The sequence below is a fragment of the Malurus melanocephalus genome, unplaced genomic scaffold, assembly GCF_030028575.1.
Source record: "Malurus melanocephalus ecotype Western Australia unplaced genomic scaffold, MMel_1.1 scaffold_78, whole genome shotgun sequence".
Classification (NCBI taxonomy): Eukaryota; Metazoa; Chordata; class Aves; order Passeriformes; family Maluridae; genus Malurus; species Malurus melanocephalus.
The window spans coordinates 407,580-424,552 of NW_026623310.1; the positions used below are offsets into that span (position 1 = coordinate 407,580).

At 35.9% G+C, this 16,973-nt stretch overlaps 1 protein-coding gene across 3 annotated transcripts in view; it reads left to right on the forward strand.

Moving 5' to 3' along the window:
- The window catches only part of FNDC3A (fibronectin type III domain containing 3A), a 111,999-nt gene that overhangs the window by 17,431 nt on the left and 77,595 nt on the right, over positions 1-16,973 (forward strand). For all 3 annotated transcript variants that reach the window (XM_057367357.1, XM_057367356.1, XM_057367358.1), the window contains exon 2: positions 1,100-1,228. In XM_057367357.1, coding sequence (XP_057223340.1) covers positions 1,127-1,228 — 102 coding nt within the window. In that variant the 5' untranslated portion in view covers positions 1,100-1,126. The remainder of the gene's footprint in view (positions 1-1,099; positions 1,229-16,973) is intronic.

The following is a 16,973-nucleotide window of genomic DNA, read 5'->3' on the forward strand; positions in this document are numbered from 1 at the left end:
AATAAAATTGAATGCAAATTCAAATGCAGCTTAGTAGACTATACTTATTTCCAGCATGGAAAAATTTTAATCTTCACCTTTTCCAGTCTTAATTCTTCCATAAGTCTTCATATACCACTAAGATGCAAAATATTAGAAAACACATTATTTGTGACTTGTTAATGTAATTGAAAGGAATGCTTGACTAAATTCTGCTTTCTGTTATGTTCTATGATATTCCTCAGAGCTGAATTGTATCACTGCTTTGATGGGCCTCTTGTTTCTTCGGTGCTGTTTTTTTTTTTTTGTTATCAGGTTTCTTGTAACTTTACAATGTGGGCTAGCAAAGGCTTTTTTGGTAGTATGGTTATGAGGATTATAATCATGTGTGTGGGCATTGCCTCTTCCCTTCCTCCCCAGGTTTTAGCTGCTGATTAAAGGGCCACTGGTTATCAAAGTGACACAGCTTTATTTCTGGGTCTTGATAAATTTTAAAATAATGTCAGATTCTGCAGAAGATAATTTTTCAATTATTATTTTTCATTTGTGCCTCGCTTGAACATTACCTAGTAACTAGTTTTTCCTAAAGTGAGTATTCATTCATTATAGTAATAGAAAAAGTAGGTTGATATTAAAAAAAAAAAAAAAGAGAAAAACCAAGTGTCCTTGTTAGTAGATCTTGGGTTTTTTTTACCAGTTTCATATAAACAAGAATACTATATTTGTAGGTTCTAAGGCAACTGCTTTTTTTCTTTTCCTTTTTTTTTTTCCTTCGGTAGGCATTTCGTCAGCAGTGCCAGTCAGATGAAACCTTGATTTGTTATCAAAGTGAAAAAATTCAGGTTTGTTAGCTCCAGGGCTGTGATATATCTATTTCTGAGGTTCAGCCGCTAGAGGGGGTGTAAACCACCCTCTCTATATGACGAAGGCTTGTACTTGCTGACAAAGCATGTCTTCAAGCTTATGTGATTGCTGGCTTGTTGTGGAAACGTACTTTCTTAAGGTGTCTAATTTCATAATATTCTTTTGTTGTTGTTATTTCTAAAGTGAGCCAGGTTTTAAGGATAATTATTCAGACATATTTATGTAGGTTGACCATTTGAGTAACTTTCTTTTGCAGGTGAACTTGTGAATTAGTGGACCATCAATGATGGCAGAACATCCGCCGTTACTGGATACCACTTCAGTTATAAGTAGTGAAATTCCACTTCTGACTTCCCCTATTGTTAGTGGGGATGGAGCACAACAGGTAAGGAAACATCCTGTTGTATTTTTTTTCCTTCCAACAGCATCACTGATGTGTTGATATTGTAAAAGATAGTAATCCTTCATCTGGAATATAGTTGCACAGCTTTGGGCATMCGTGTGTATTACAGATAAGGTGGAGCCAGTGCAAAGATGAGATTTGTAAGTAATACAAAGCAGAAAACCTGTGTTGTAAAAGAACTTCTTCATGAAAGAATGGGACCAAACAGCTGCCAAGTTGTCAAGCTGTGATTGTGTCTTAGTTTGAAAGTGATATATTTATATTATYGTATGATCTTATTAAGGCAAATAAACCTTTCCCTGTGGTAGAACATAGTAGCTGAGGCACAACATGCACTAATAGTTGTGATCTCCAGACTGATGCTTGCTTACAACTGGGTAGCTTGAGTGGTGAGACTTGCTATTGTATGTAAGTGTCTGCCTATACATATCTTGAATTTATGTTTCTGGATGGCAATGCAACCATCTAGTGCATCAGCTGCTCCACTCAGCTTTGCGTCATTTATTCGTGATGCACTTTGTCCCATCATCCAGGCCTTTAAAGAAGATGGTAGACACTGTCTGCCCCAGTGTCAGCCACTGCAGTAGATGACCAGTGGATGGCCTCCTGCTTGACTTTGAACTGCTGATCACAACATTTCAAGACTGGCACTTGGTCCAGTTTTCAGTCATCCTCAGTGCCTATGCTCAATCTGGGCTTCATCGGTTTGTGTTATTCAAAAAAGAGTGTCAAAAGCCTTGCTAAAWTCATGGTAAACATTACCTATGTTCTCCCCTCATTCACCAGGCTAGTTATTTCAYGGTAGAAGGTCATCTAGGTTTGCCTGGCATGGTTTACCCTTTGTGAATCCATACTTACTACCCCACCTTTTTATCACCTTTTTATCTTTAAGGCATTTGAAAATGACTTCTAGGAAGCTTTGTTTGCTCTTCTTTCCAGAGCTGAAGGTGATGTTGACCAGTTTTTCTAGCTCTCTGGATTCTCCTCCTTGCCCTTTGTTGAGGATTGCACTGACTTTTGCTTTCTTCTAGACCTAGGGAGCTTCCCCTGTTCACCATAACGTTTCAAACATAGTTGAGACTGAGTTCCTTGTTCTGCCTACATAAAAATAAGACTGTCAGTCTGTGCTGCCAAGCTTACTCTGTAATCATGCAAGATTTTGAGTAAAGTATGAATTTAAATGTTCTTTTGGATATATCTTTTCTTTAAAATGTTGTCTTTTTCTCCTGCCAAGTAAGATTAAAACTGGAAACCAAGCAAAGTATTTCTTGAAAGAAATTAATTTGTGGGAGGTTTTGTTAATCTTCTTATGGGAAAGACAACATAAATGCTGTTGTTCTTTTGTTCTTTTTTATTAAAAGCAACGGGGAACTAGTGTCTAAAGTGGAACTGGTAGTAATTGTGTATTTTAGAAAAGAGACTCTTCATTGGGCATTGGTCATCAATAAGGAAAGTAGTTTTCTTTCTTCATGTCATGATAACTGGTGGTTATACCACAGTGTTGTCCCCTGTTCTGTGTTCCACATTGTCGAGTGAAAATTGTAGCTTTCATTCTCTGTCCTTCTTTCACATCTGATGCAAAATTCTGAAGAGTTAGCGGGTGCATTTGTTCAGTGGCAGGAAACCTTAATGGAAACCCTTTTTGCATCTGGTGACTTTAAAGCCATAAGTAGGTAGAAAATACTTTATATATCTGTAATATGGAAAGTCCAGAATTGCAGGGACTGCATTCTCTATCAAGGTCGCCCAATTAAGACTTAGGCCACAAAAAACGTCAGGCAGGTGCTTATTTATTTATGACAGTCTTAAAATCATCTATGTTCATTTTATATGGTACTTATGAAAAGGGTAGATACTGCATTTGAAAGTATGATGTGTTCAAGTACAAAACACTACAGTGTTGAGCCTTTTTCATATTCTTTTAAAAAATATTTTTTTTATATTTTTAAATTATTAGTTCATTGTATTCCTTTATTTTCCCTTGTAACTTTGAAAATATAAGAAGGAAGAAGACTTCTGCCTTCATGATGGAGTTGCTAATTTTTCTGTAAATCTTTTTACTTAGCTACAGGACACACATTTTGTAAGGGTTACTTCCTTGATATATGAAAAGTACTTCTCCAGTTTCTTTTGTATAACAGCACTRGTGTTGGAATGCATTGAACTATAACTTAACCTGTAGAGCTGACAAAATTTGTGTTCTTGCAATCAGAATTCAGGACTGTTTTGTCCATGTAAAGAAATTTATATTTTCCTCTGTCTGCATTGTGTATAGGTTGGTCTGTAGCTGAACTAATTAGTTTTAGTCAATCCTGACTGAAAACCAGTAGAAAATTCTTTATTTAACTGTTTTGTTTACAGTATTTTTGGTTGAATTTTCTATAGTAGACTAGCTAACTGTATACTAAACTTGCAAGTTTTTGTTCAGTTGTAAAATATCTGAGGATTTTTTAAAATCAATTTACCCCTACTTGCATTTTACCTCAATTAACTATTGTAATTATGATTACTTAAATTGTTTATACTGCATAACTCAGTTACCAGATGGATACTGACCATTCAKTACTTTTCTGGAACAGTTCATATCTTCAAGATAATCTATTTCAAATACTTGAAGTTCTGCTAGCAGTGTAAATGTGAAATAGCAGTGTAAATATTTGAACATGTTAGGATGAAAGGTCATATGCTTCCAATAGCGGAAGTGTGTGATCCGGTTAAAGCTGTAACTTTCCACCATGTTTTAAAACAAAACAATCCACAAAGTTAGAGGAATGTGTGAGTGTTTAGTCAGAAAACATGGTGCTTAAACTGTGTGGGTGTTYATATGTCACTCAGTGCTGCCTATGGCAGATTTCCTGGTTCTGTGTTCCACAGAACAAGGGACTACTGTTAGTTTTATAGGATAAAACCAGTAGAAAAGAAAATCAAAGACCAGGCCTGTTGGCTCCTCCTCTGTTAAGCACAGAAGTACCGTTTTTACACCTTTCTGTCACTGTGTTCAGCATGAGAGAGTAACGCACTCCTTATGTCTTGGTGGTGAACAAGGTTGTAGGTGGAGTATGGAGTAGATCTATAGGAGTTGGTAGAAACTAAGTGAAACTTGGAAAAAAAAAAAAGATATAAGGACAGATGCACTTGAGCGTTTTTCATATAAAGGTAACTGGTGCAGTGATGCTTTACTGATGAYTGCTGAGGCTGGACAGGAAGGATGTGCTTGATTATGTGAGTTCTAATTTGGTGGGAGAAGAGGAAAAGAGGAGGCAAGAGTTCAAACTACTTTAACACACTGATGTTAAATTTTTTTGGAAAGTTTCTACAGCACCCAGTGCTATTCCAAAACAAATCAGTGAATTGCTGACACAAGTATGCAGCAGCCCTGGCGTTCTGGACCCTCACGGCACCTTCCCATTAAAGCTAGCAGTTGCAAAGTAAGACACTCCTATATCAAAGTATCATTTATTAGCAGAAAATGTAGATAGCACTCTCAAAGTAGCCCAGTACCTGTTAACCATTTCCTTTTCTCTGGGGAATAGGACATAGAGTTTGACCCTTACTCCTTGACAAGGTATAGGGATAAAGTAACATTTCTAGCTTTGGAGGTCAGTTGGTTATCCTCCAAACTTTATTGAGAAGTTTGAGGCTTAGCAAGTTTTCTGAAAATCCCATTCTGTGTCTATGTATGTGTAGTGTGTGTGTGTATATATTGTGTGTGGGTTTAAGTAGGTATTCAGTAGATATCAAATCTATAAATTAGTGTTTCCAAAATCATTTTTTCTTTAAATATTCAAACCTCTGATATTAGAGTTATTATTAACCTGTTATCGTAGAAGGAAATCTTCAGTCAGCAGAGTAATAGAGGGTTRTAAAACAAATGAAATAGTCCCTTTTTTGTGCTTTCAAATTGTTTACATATGTGGCATTACAGCAAAAATATAATGGTGAAGATGGTGTTGGAAAATACAAATCTAGACTAGATTGCTAAATGAGTTTCCTCAGTTTTTGTTCTGGCACTTCTGCTTCTGAAAACCGTATGGTACATTATAAAGTTCCAGCTTGCTTTGTTTTTGCCTTGCTGCTGAAAGTCAAGCCTAGAACTACAATATGTTTCATGATCTTTTCCTCTACAAGAAAAAAAAAAAATCTGTGTTAAAAGTTGTTTGACAACATATAGTGTGATAACTGTTCTCATTGCTTTCCATAATGTGCTATTTTCCATTCTTTTACCTGTGCTTTGATTTCACAGAACAAGGAGTATGTGCATGGCTGTTACTGTCCTTTTTGGCTGAGGATTTTTGTCTTTTTTATTTTTTGTACTTTCCCTTTGGCTCTATTGAATTAGCAGATACATTTAACTTCTCATTTTTGAGATTCATTGAGGTTTGCTTTAGTTGACAATTATTCTTCCATTCTTCAGTGACTTCATAGCATCGAAGTGCAGCTGAAGTGTGTTTACTGGAACCACTGGAATTCTCAGGCATGCAGTGCTTCAGTTCTAGCTTGTGGAAGCTTATTATSAAGCTGTATTTTTCCCCAGCATTGATTAGTACCTTTGTGTAGCGACCATCACTGGAAAATACATAATCAAACTTACATGAGACATTTCCATATAAAAAAAAAATTCCATGGAAGTTTTTAACTGGTTGTTTGCTATGATTTTTTAAGAAAAATAACATCACCAAGAAAGAGCTAAAAATACATGAATTTTAATGACTCAGGGTTAGTAAATCCTTCCTCTGTCTGACTTAATTATATTTTTTTATTAGGAAGGGTGTMGTTTTTTCTTAGTTAAGTGTAAACTTTTTTGTTGCCTTAGAGATCAGAAATATTTTCTAATTTGTTTAAACTTTATCCTTGATTGCAGATGCATTGAAAACTTGCTTTAAGTTTCCTGAAAGAAGCCATCATCCTCAGCAGAAAGTGAGGATTCAAAATTCTTTCATGTACAGTTATGTGTGAATACTGTGCTGCTTTTGGCTAGCAGAAAGCAGCACCAGATTTATTGCACAATTTATACTACCATTTAGATATGTTTATTTTAATATTTGCTGTTTGAAAATAAATTTAAAAACAAGAGTGAAAGCTGTGTAGGTTATAGTCTTTTCTACTTCTATTTGGTATGAAAAATCATGGAATGAAGCAGTCTCATAAAACTTTTCAGTAATCCCCCTTTCTCTGTAAAATATGTTTTCATGTGCATGATATGAATCCTAAATTAATTTTGGTCTCTGATACAGTAGATTCCTCCCAAGATACCTGAGACGTTCAACCCCTGTTGAATTAATCTGTTCAGAAACTGACATTTGGGACAATCAGATGACTTGTGAAAATTGAATTTCAAGTCAGTTAGTCACTGTAAGTTGCTAATATAGTCAGTGGGGAGAAATAAGCATGTCCAGAAGATGATCTCTTTCGTGGTGTAGGAAGGTGATTAAAGAGCTGTACTTTTTTTCCTCTGTTTCTTTTTATGAGGTGAGAAGGTGCAAATTGCCTGGAGCTATAAGCATTGTGGTAGCTCAGTTCTTCTCTGCAGTCTGGAGCAAGTGGGCCTGGTTTCTGAGTCTGTGTGCTTCTCTATCAGTAAGGTTTGTAAGGGTATAGTTATGCCTAAGCAGTGTCGTGGACTCGGGCATGTCCTCATCTCTCCCTTTCTCTAAGGCATGACCTGAGTGCCAGGATCCACGACCTACAAAGCGCTTACTTGCATTTCCTTAGAAGACAGCTATTGTWAATCTCTCCATAAGTTGTGACAAAAATGGAACTACTTTGCAAAGTCATATTTTTAATTTCAGAGACACCACTCTTAAAATATGTGAGAATTACACACTTGGCAAACAGGTAATCTRAGGTGCATTCTTTGCTCTCTGAAACCTGTTTCTTCCATAGGAAGCATTTCGTTACTGAGAGGGTGGTCAAATGCTGAAACAGGCTTTCTAGAGTTGTGGCCAAAGTCCCAAACCTGTCAGCATTTTATGAGGCATTTGGACAGTGCCCTAAACAGCAGCTTGGTCAGCCCTCAATTAGCCAGGCAGTTGGACTAGATGATCGTCATCRGTCCCTTCCAACTAAAATAGTCTGTGATATTCTATTCTCTGGAGAGGGAGACTTTGCCATAACTGGGTAAAGTCCACCCAACCCTCTATTTGTTTTACAGAATTATACACTGTATAGAGCTGCCAGAATGACACTCTCTAGAAACAGATGGAGTCACATAGACTATAGTTTACACACTATAGCAAAAAAATGGCCTTTGGCTTTAATTTTTTTCCCTTTCTTTTTGAAGTAGAGGAGAAAATACATGGAAAAGGATTGGGATTGTAGAGATTTCTCCCACCAAGCCCTTGGTCTGTTACTGTTGAAGTCTTCCCAATCTGATCTAATAGAGATGTGTCCTTTAATTTCTCTTCCAGCTCAAGTTTGTATTGTCATAGTGTTTTGATATACAGTGATGCCCAGATTTGCATAAAACTGGGTATATAGGGTACTTTATCAGGCTGCTTTAGAAGTGATACTGAAATTCTTAACATTTGGATTTTTTTTTTAATTAAATGCTCTTTTTAGTAACTAGAAAACACTGTTCTTCCTTTGGCACTTCCTTTTATGCACTATTTAGGGTAAAAATCATCCATTTAGGGTAAACACATCTATCCATCTTAAATTTCAGTAAACAGGAATCTGAGCTGTTAGAATCAGTGTTGGGAAATATAAAATTTTCTTCCAGTCCATAATACATTTGGACTGTTGCAAATAGGCAGATTGATCAGGGAAGATGCCTACCAAGGGGACCAGCCCCCGTGAAGTATTAGCTGAAACATTAGTTAGTCCTTGCTACCAGTTTGCTGTGCAGTGTGTGCTTGTTTCTCATCCACTTTTGCTTAGCATTGTGAAGCTGAATTCCTGTGGACTTCAAACAAAAAATATGAAATAAGAATAATCTGATTGAAGTCTTCCAGTTTTTATTTTTAGAGGTTGATGTGTCTAACTGCTGGCCATGACCAGATGCCTCAGAAAGTTCCAGAGTTCAGTGACTTGCCCCAACACTGCTTCCTTCTAATTCCCTGTAAACAAGGATTGTCTTAAAACTTTGAAGTCCAAATGTTTGTCTGCTGCTTTATCCAGATTCCTTGAAACACTGCTGTTATCCTTATGTTGATACTTTTGTTGATTTGAAGATACAACAGTGGTATTATTTTAAGTAGCAATTTTTCTGTGCACTGCTAACCAAAGACTGTGTCAATGCTAGTGATTTGCTGAAAATGAGGCAAATAAAACTCAGCTTAGRCAATCTATGAGAACTGAGAATGCAAAAGAGAAGAGACAGACAAAGCAGAAGAAAATAGACCCAAATTGTAAGTATTTTTTTAATAATAAAGAATGGAACAGACACTTGTGCAACATACGCTGATTGGCACTGTTGTATGTGGACACTAACAGGTCTTGAACATGTATCGGTGACATTTGGTGCAGATTTTAACATATAACTTTTACTGGTTCTTCTCAGAAAACTTTGTATTTTTGCAAAATAGGGTTAGAAATCATCTTTGCCTGCCCTTCCTCTCAGTGTTCAGCTTTTTCAACTGATCATCTTCCATGAGAAAAGAAGGGGAAGAAATACATGTGTAGTGAGAATTCTTAAAACTTTTCCTAAATGAACTTGCTTGTTAGGAAAAAAAAAAAATCACCAATTTTCAGATCTTTCCAACCTGCCTTTCTACAGAAAGCAGTGCAAGCTTATTGAAATCTATAGTTTTGTAATGCCGGTGCCAATGAACAGACTTGTCATCTTTCCGATCTCCCGTTCCTTCTGGGGATATTCTGTCATCTTAGCACAATCGGTGCTGACAGTATCTTGTAACAATGGTTAAAGATGAAATGTTTGCTGATTTTATTATCTGTCAGCTGACTTTTAGAAAAATGTTGCACAGTTACTTGGTCTGTCCTGTGAAAATGCAAGCCTTAGGAGCATGTCACTGAAAAGATGGCTTCTTTCRCTGCATTTTTCCAAAATGCAGCTTTTATCTGCCTAATCTGAAATAGTATGGATTGTATTTGGCTTTTTCAAAATCCCAAGCATGTAAATTGCTACTGTAATATAATAAGTAACAATTAATGCTGTATGGCTTTCCTCCCTAGTCCTGAAACCCAAGATTTGTTAATGGCCTTTGCTACCCATATCTTTACAAGTCTTTATTAACAAAGTTTTAAATTCCATATCTAGAGCAGTTAGATCCTTCTAGTCAGTACTAGCAGAAGCTAAGGTAGAGAATTGCATAGTCAYGGGAAACATATAAATTGTAATTTGCTCAGATAAATACAGTGGAAAACAAAATATTAAGAACTTTAGTGTTAAGGGTATTGCATTGTGTTATTTGGGCAAAGATCAAAGTCTGTAGGATGCTTCTATAAATAATGGTGAGAAGCCTGTTTTCGTCTGTCATCGATAATAAAACCAGAAGACATTACTTTTCCTTATAGGTAACACATAAATATGGTGTGCTGAGTCTGCTATGAATTGCTATGATATAGTACAAAGCTTAACCTAAAGTTTTCAAAACTCTTTATGGCTTAGTAGCCAATGTAAATGTGGAGAGAGGAAGCTTTTATTAAAAGATGGGAGAAASAAAGATCTTATTAAAAGATGACTTCAAGAAAGAAGTACTTGGAACTAACGCTTCTCCACCATGAAATTCATAAGGCTGGCAATTTTAAACGATTTAAGGTACCAATTTCATTTAGCTTTTGTTACTGATGTGTTAGGTATTCCTATTTAATAATCATATACTCTCTATAATACCTGTTATATAGATCTTTTGCATTTTTCCATTTAATGTATTTTTTAAGTGATAGTGGGCTTGATTATGGAAAAGAGTTGTTTATAGGCTCATTAGCCTTGTTATGATATAAGCAGCAGATTTTGAATAYGTTATCAATGGAAAAACAGTTTGTGCTGTTTTTGTAACTGACATCACCTTAGCTCGACCACAGATGTGATTCCATCTGGCAATTTCTGTGCTGCTAATGAATAACAGCACTCAAGTCTTGCAGTGTTCTTTGATCAGTAGCATGAGAAACTTACAAATACTAAGGGATTAGTTCTGCAAATGGAAACTCTGGCATAGGTGAGGTGACAAACCCACAAATCACAGAAAGTCTGTGTGAGAGACACAACAGCATTAGTATCTTGAGTCTGTGTCAAGTTTTTCCTGTTCGCTGGACCACATTCTGTGGAGCCCAACCTTGATGTAGTGATTTTTCTTGTAACGAAAGACTTGTAACAAAAAATAGGTGGAAAAACATCTGCTTTGAAAACTAAAAGTAGGTGCTTTTAATAACAGAATTATACTAGGTAGGAATAACTGTTACTTTTTGCCTAGAAAGCTTTAACTTGGTAAATCATTTCATGCTGATCAAATGTTAGGAAAATGACTTGAAGTTACAGGAACGGAAAATTACTTTGTTATAAATAGGCTGTAACTTTACATCCTTTTATGTAAAAGTGTTTGACCATTTACTTATTACCTTTGACATTATTGTCCCAGTAATGTTAATTTTTTTATACATTAGGCAGCATTTGATCTGTAATCTCATGTTTTTGCATTCCAAATACTGAAACAATTTCAAAGCAGTTTCCTATATCTTTTCTACCTGTAGGTTAGGACTTAAACTAGTGACAGATAAGTGGTATTTGAAGTAATTTTTCTCAAGAAGAAAGGCATGTTTATTTTGCCCTGTGTATCTGTCTTCTGGTGAGGGTGTGCCAGTGGTCCYGTACTGGTGTTGGTTTAAAAACCACAGATGTGAGATTGCCAGAAAACAATATTGGATATTTTCAGTTTAGCTCTTTAGTGGAGACTAATAGAGGGAAACTCTCTTTGTCAGCTAAGTGAAATGTCTTTAGTATTTAATAAAAGGTAGTTCTGTCTGTGGTATTATTTAGGGCATACATATGTAAATTGTAAAGCAATGTTTGGAAACATACTTCCTTCTTTTCATATCTCTTAGAAAGTGCATGGTATAAAGTAACACAATATTTGAGAGAGTTGAATCCAGTTGATTATTTCATTGCTGTATCTTTTTATTCTTTTACAAAGTATTTTTTCCTCCCTTCTTTYTGATTTAATTGCAAAATGAAGTCATAAGATGTATCACAGATTATGAAGTCAGAAGTTGGTTCATTCTGAGTTAGTGTATCCTATCTTGGAATCAGGAGGCTAAATTAAAAATGCAGTTATAAAACGGCATATATTTGGAAGCTTTGTTCTCTTAAACCCGAACCTTCTGTTGACTGACGTTAGATGATCCAGAAGCAGATGCTGCTGCAGCTATTTGTTGATTTAGTTGCTATGGTGACATGATACATTCATGTACAGCAGGAAGCTCACTGTACGTTGGCTAATTTGATAGGAAGGAAGGCTTGAGGTAGGTATTGCTGACTATATTGTTAATTGATCCTACCTTTCGCATCCTGCCTCCACATGCTTTGTGGATGCACAGCTATAGAGGAAGGTAAAGGGAATACTCCTGCGTGGCGTTCAGGTGAAGGTGCCCTGTTAACAGGAGCGGGGGGCAGTGTTCAGCACATCACCGAAGATTACCTCAGTATTAAGTGAATGGAACAGATTGGAGCAGCCGGAGTGGTGACTGGTGAATCTTCCTTCATCCTTTGTTACTGTGGTAGCACCAGTTGAATGAGAGAAATAAAAGGATGCGAGCAACAGTAAGTCAAAATGCTAAGGCTTTTGAAATGGGTTATGAGATAAAGCATGCCACTAATTAACATCTTGATTGGAGCTATTAGTGGAGAAAAATGTAATTGTTCTGAATATGTACCGTAATGACAGAGCATAAATGTGGTTCTGCCTGGAAGTTGTGTTGTATTATATTCACCCTTTTCTAGAAATACATCCTTTTATAATCTTGTTGCAGACAGACTGTTGAAGATATGGTGTACATCTCACAAAGAGCTTGGCTGTACCACTCTCTTAAACAGGTTGAGTGTTTTAAAATTTTTGAAGTCAGAATGACCAAGAGTATTAGCTACAATGTTTTTCTAAATTTGAAAAATATTCAAAAATTAATTAACCTTTGTCCTTTTGGGTAAAAATCTTTTCATGAGCACTGCTGAGCTAATTTCAGTTGCAATATTTTTACACAAACCTCTGCTGTCTTTTTCTTTTCCATATTGTTGTTTATTAGTGGTGCATTTAGAAATACGAGTTTTGTGAAGTCTTTGCATTATTTGTGATTTTTGCTGACAATCCTTTTCTACTTACTCAACACCTATCACTGTATAATGCTGAAAATAAGTATTTTAAAATTAATAATGAACAAAATCAAAAAACCCCCCAAGCCTGAAACTCTCTTCTATTAAAACCTCGCAGAAAATAGTATTGTTTCAGCTAGTAGAGCTGAGCTAAACCATCAAGAAATGGTTTGTGATTCATTTATCTTTGAAATGTGGCTTTAGAAGTCTAAGCACACATTTTAGAACACTTTAGTCTCCTGCTTTTTAGGAATTTTGTAGGGGAAAAAACCCACAAAACTCCTTATAGCCCCAAAAACCCCACATGTCCCTCAAAACCACTCCAGAATAAGGGAAAAGCAAAACTCTGCTTTTTAGTAATATTGTTTTGCTCCAACTTGTAATCTTTCTTGTTGTACAAGAACAGTTTCTTAATATATGGCTATGTTTAACTGTGCTTTAACCACAATTGCAATGTAACATGCTCTTACTTCTTCATGTTATACATGTAATATTAGCAATGAACAAATTAATGTACCATGTTCTAGCATCCCTCTCCTCTCCACTTTCTCTGTCACATCTTACCTCCCCACATTTTTTTGGTATTTTAATAGGTATTCTAGGCTAGGAATCAGCTTTGTTGCTAAAAGATTGCTTTTTTTTTTTTTTTTTTTTTTTTTTTTTTTTTTTTTTTTTTTTTTTTTTTTTTTTTTTTTTTTTTTTTTTTTTTTTTTTTTTTNATATTTGGTGGTGTATCTATTAGCGTTCTAGTTATAGATATTCAGAGGCTTTTAACTTGGTTGGAGAATTTGTCCCAGATTTCACTCTTTCTGGAAAAATATGTAAATTCACAAAGCTTAACTAACTTCTTGTAGAGGAAGATACAAAGTTACCCATTCAGTTCCTTTCCTCTTCAGAGTGAGGTGGTGGATAATTGGGGAGAGGGAAGGATTCAAAATGCCCCTTTATGCTGAAATTCAGGTTCCTTTTGGTTTTCTTGCCTTTATGACTGTAGGCAGTGTTAGCCTGTGTGGAGAATGGTGACAGTTCTCATGTGGGTTTATCCCACAACATGACACCAATGTTTAATGTATTTTAATTTCTTTTGCCTCAGTCAGGATTAAAAATACTTGATCTTTTTCTTTTCTCCTTCAGGAGGCTGATAGTTCGTGGTGGGTTTGAGAGCCAAGATGTAAACAAGCCAAACTTGTAAACAAAATTTGATTGTATCTGACTTGATTCTCTTGATGCTTGTGCTGGCTTAGAAGAATCAGAAACTGTTTCAGTCAGTCCTGTTAATTTTAGAAATACAGGTATTATTTGAACTGTGGCTCTAAAATGAGTAATAAAGATCATCATTATGTGGTGAGGGGAAGTTAAACTCTCTTCCATAAACCTTATTCAAATTTGATCTGCAAAAAATTGCCAAAATTGGGAAGATCCTAGTAGCTTTATTGAGCAGTGTGAAGAAGGTTAACAAATGTCTTCATTCTAGTTTTGTTTTGTGTCTGTGTGAAAGAGGATCTAGTATACTTCTAAATACAATCATTAGTTGTTTGGGTGTTGGATTGTTTTGTTGGATTGTTTTGTGGATTTTTTGGGTTCTGGTATTGGTTTTATTTTTACTTTGGACTAAATTTAAASTTTTAGAACTTAACAATAAGTTTAAAGTATTATTAATATTTTGAATATGTAGGGGTTTTATCAAATAAAATCTCTTTTGCCTTACTGCATGTCCACTGTATGTATGTAATTGATAGAAATGGCAAAATAGTTTCAAGATACAAGTTTTTGACTGGCTGTATTGTGTGTATTTATTTGGGGAGGAAGCTTCACTCGTTAGCCTTTTAGATTTTTGAAACCTGCTTTTGCACATGTATAATGATGAGCAAAAGAGAAATGTGCCAAGCTTGCCATGAGATCTTATGAAGTTAGTTTTTAGAGCTCTTTCATTATTTCACTATTTACTTACCAGATATTTTTTGTTCCATTCCATGGGGACAGAAATAGTTTGGACTTCTATTTACAGTTGGTGCTATGGAAAGATGTTGCCTTAAAACAGTGAAGATGTTAATGCTTAGGGATTAGCCATAATCTGTTTTTGTTTTCCTGCTCTACAAATCTTTCACCTCATCTAGGGTCCTTTGCAGGATGAATCCAGATTCGATATTAGTATTTCACAATAATGCCCATCGGTTTATGTTTCCATCTTTCTTACTAACTGCCCAGATGGAGAGCAATTATTAATTGTGCAGGACTAGTTATAGTTTGTCAGGTTTTTTTCCACCGAAAGTACCRGGGAAGATTTTTCCATCATGTTGCAATATAAGTACACATTTGTGATGGTGCCACAAGTCTAATGCTGCCTTTCTTTTCTGTCAGATAGGCTGAAATTATTTTGAAACCAGTCAATCTCCTGGTGCATCACTACTTTTGTTAGGATGGAAGTTAAAGTACAGAAGCTTGTAGAAGTGCGTATCTTAGAGAATGAAGGGTTGGGTTGTTTTTTTTTTTCAGTGGCATTAATAGGCTTTTTGATCTCAATCAGTGTGCAAACAAACATATTCAAAACAAGATTAGCCAGCTCTGTATTATAAGTTCCATTCTGCTCCTCACTGTGCTCCAGTGAGGGCAGCACGTTAACTGCATGTTTATCTGACAMAAGCAAGATCTTAGGTTGCTCGGGAAAGTATTCTGTACACCTAAAGACAAGGATTAGTAAGATATAAATCAGCAATATTTTATGTTGTTGCTATTTTGCTTTTGAAAGACACTGCTGTGACCATATTGTCAGAGCGAAATACCTCTAAGTATCTTATTGTGGCTTCTGCAGCCGCTGCTTCTTGCTGATAAAAATTACTTCTAGACCTTTATGGAGATAAGTGTTAACATTTGGCCTTAAGTTTTTCCTTTCTTTGGAGCAGCCTGCTGAGTCAATGTGGCTGTAGCTCTGCCTTGCACAGGTCTCCCTTCCACTTTTTGTTGCTTGTATTCTTATTCTTACGCGGCTTTTTTTGTGACTTCAGCCATTTTTACCTAATTCATTTCTTCTGTGTTAGAAATAAGCTGAAGACTTGAAAAAAAAAAAAAAAACATTAAATCCCTTTCCTGGTTCACTCTGCAGAAAATCCTGTAGTTTCTCTTGCAGACAGTGAAGACTTCACTGAATAAAAATTAGTAACATTGAGCATTCCTCTCTTTGAGCATTTGTATTTGTGTTGATTCTTTAGATGCAAGATCTAAATACCATCCTGCTCACACTGATGTAGTAATAAATTCTAGATGAGATCTTAAGAGATAATAATTTAAAAAGAATTGTATCTGTTAATGGTAGTATGTCCAAGTCAATGTTGCTTATCTCTATAGGATGTGATCATACTACTTGAGTTACAATAAAATTATATTTTAATTTGGAATTCTTTAGKGAGAGAAATATTACAGAACAGTTTTATATAAGAATTGTTGTATTTTAAGAGTGTAGTTGCCACATCCGACTGCATCAAGTTGTGATTTAAGGTAAAGAATAGATTTTCAAAAACACTCATGAGTGTGTCCCTTATTTAGTCCTTCAAAAAGGCAAAATATTGTAATGCTTCTTCAGCCTACTATCAGTAATCGTTTATATATTAATAATTTAAGTGTGCTCTGAATGTCCGTGGAAACTGAGACTAAGTGTCATGAAACAAGTCAGTTTTAGTAAATCTTTTCTTGCAAACTGCTTGGTAAGAATGATCTCAGGAATAGTTTTCAGATACATATGGGCCTATGTTGTGCTCAGGACTACCATAGCATATTCATTATCGCAGGTGACTGTTCCAGCGCCTGGCAGTGTTCCCAAGCACTGCTTACTTTGCTAATATAGATGTGGGTTTACGTGTCACTGATGGGGTCAAGGTAATGTAGCAGTTCTTCCAGGAGAGATCTGAAATATTAAGATCCCTCGGTTTGAAGACTGGGTTCAAGGAGATGGGAATTGCCAAGGCTTAAATATCGAAGGAGGTGAATTAAATTTATTCAGAACTGTTTTTCAGCAAATCCCATAGCAGAGAAGGTAGGGAACATGTAATTAGTAGATGATCTTAAAATGTCTTTAAAAGATAGATTTCAGCAACTTACTGCCCTAGGAGGCTGTGGAGGCAGTTAAAATTGTAAGTGAACTCAAAGAGTTTAGGCTAACTTGTAGACAATGAGAGAGATGGACTGCATAAGGTGCCTGGCTCACACACTCTCTTTGAACAGCATCTCAATTGATATGTTAGAGTCAAAGCGCTTGGCTAGAGGGACTGCTGACCCAGGCCATCAGGACATTTCCTATGTTCTTACTTGGCTTCAGCTACTGCCTGATTTGAAACAGCAGTTTCAGGAAATACGTACTGAGCTTTCTAATATATGGCATTATTCATTTTGTTAGGAGGTCTTTGCCAATCCAGGCAATTTAATTAAACTATTACAAAGCTTTGTATGTTGCTCAAGTGGTTTGGATTTATC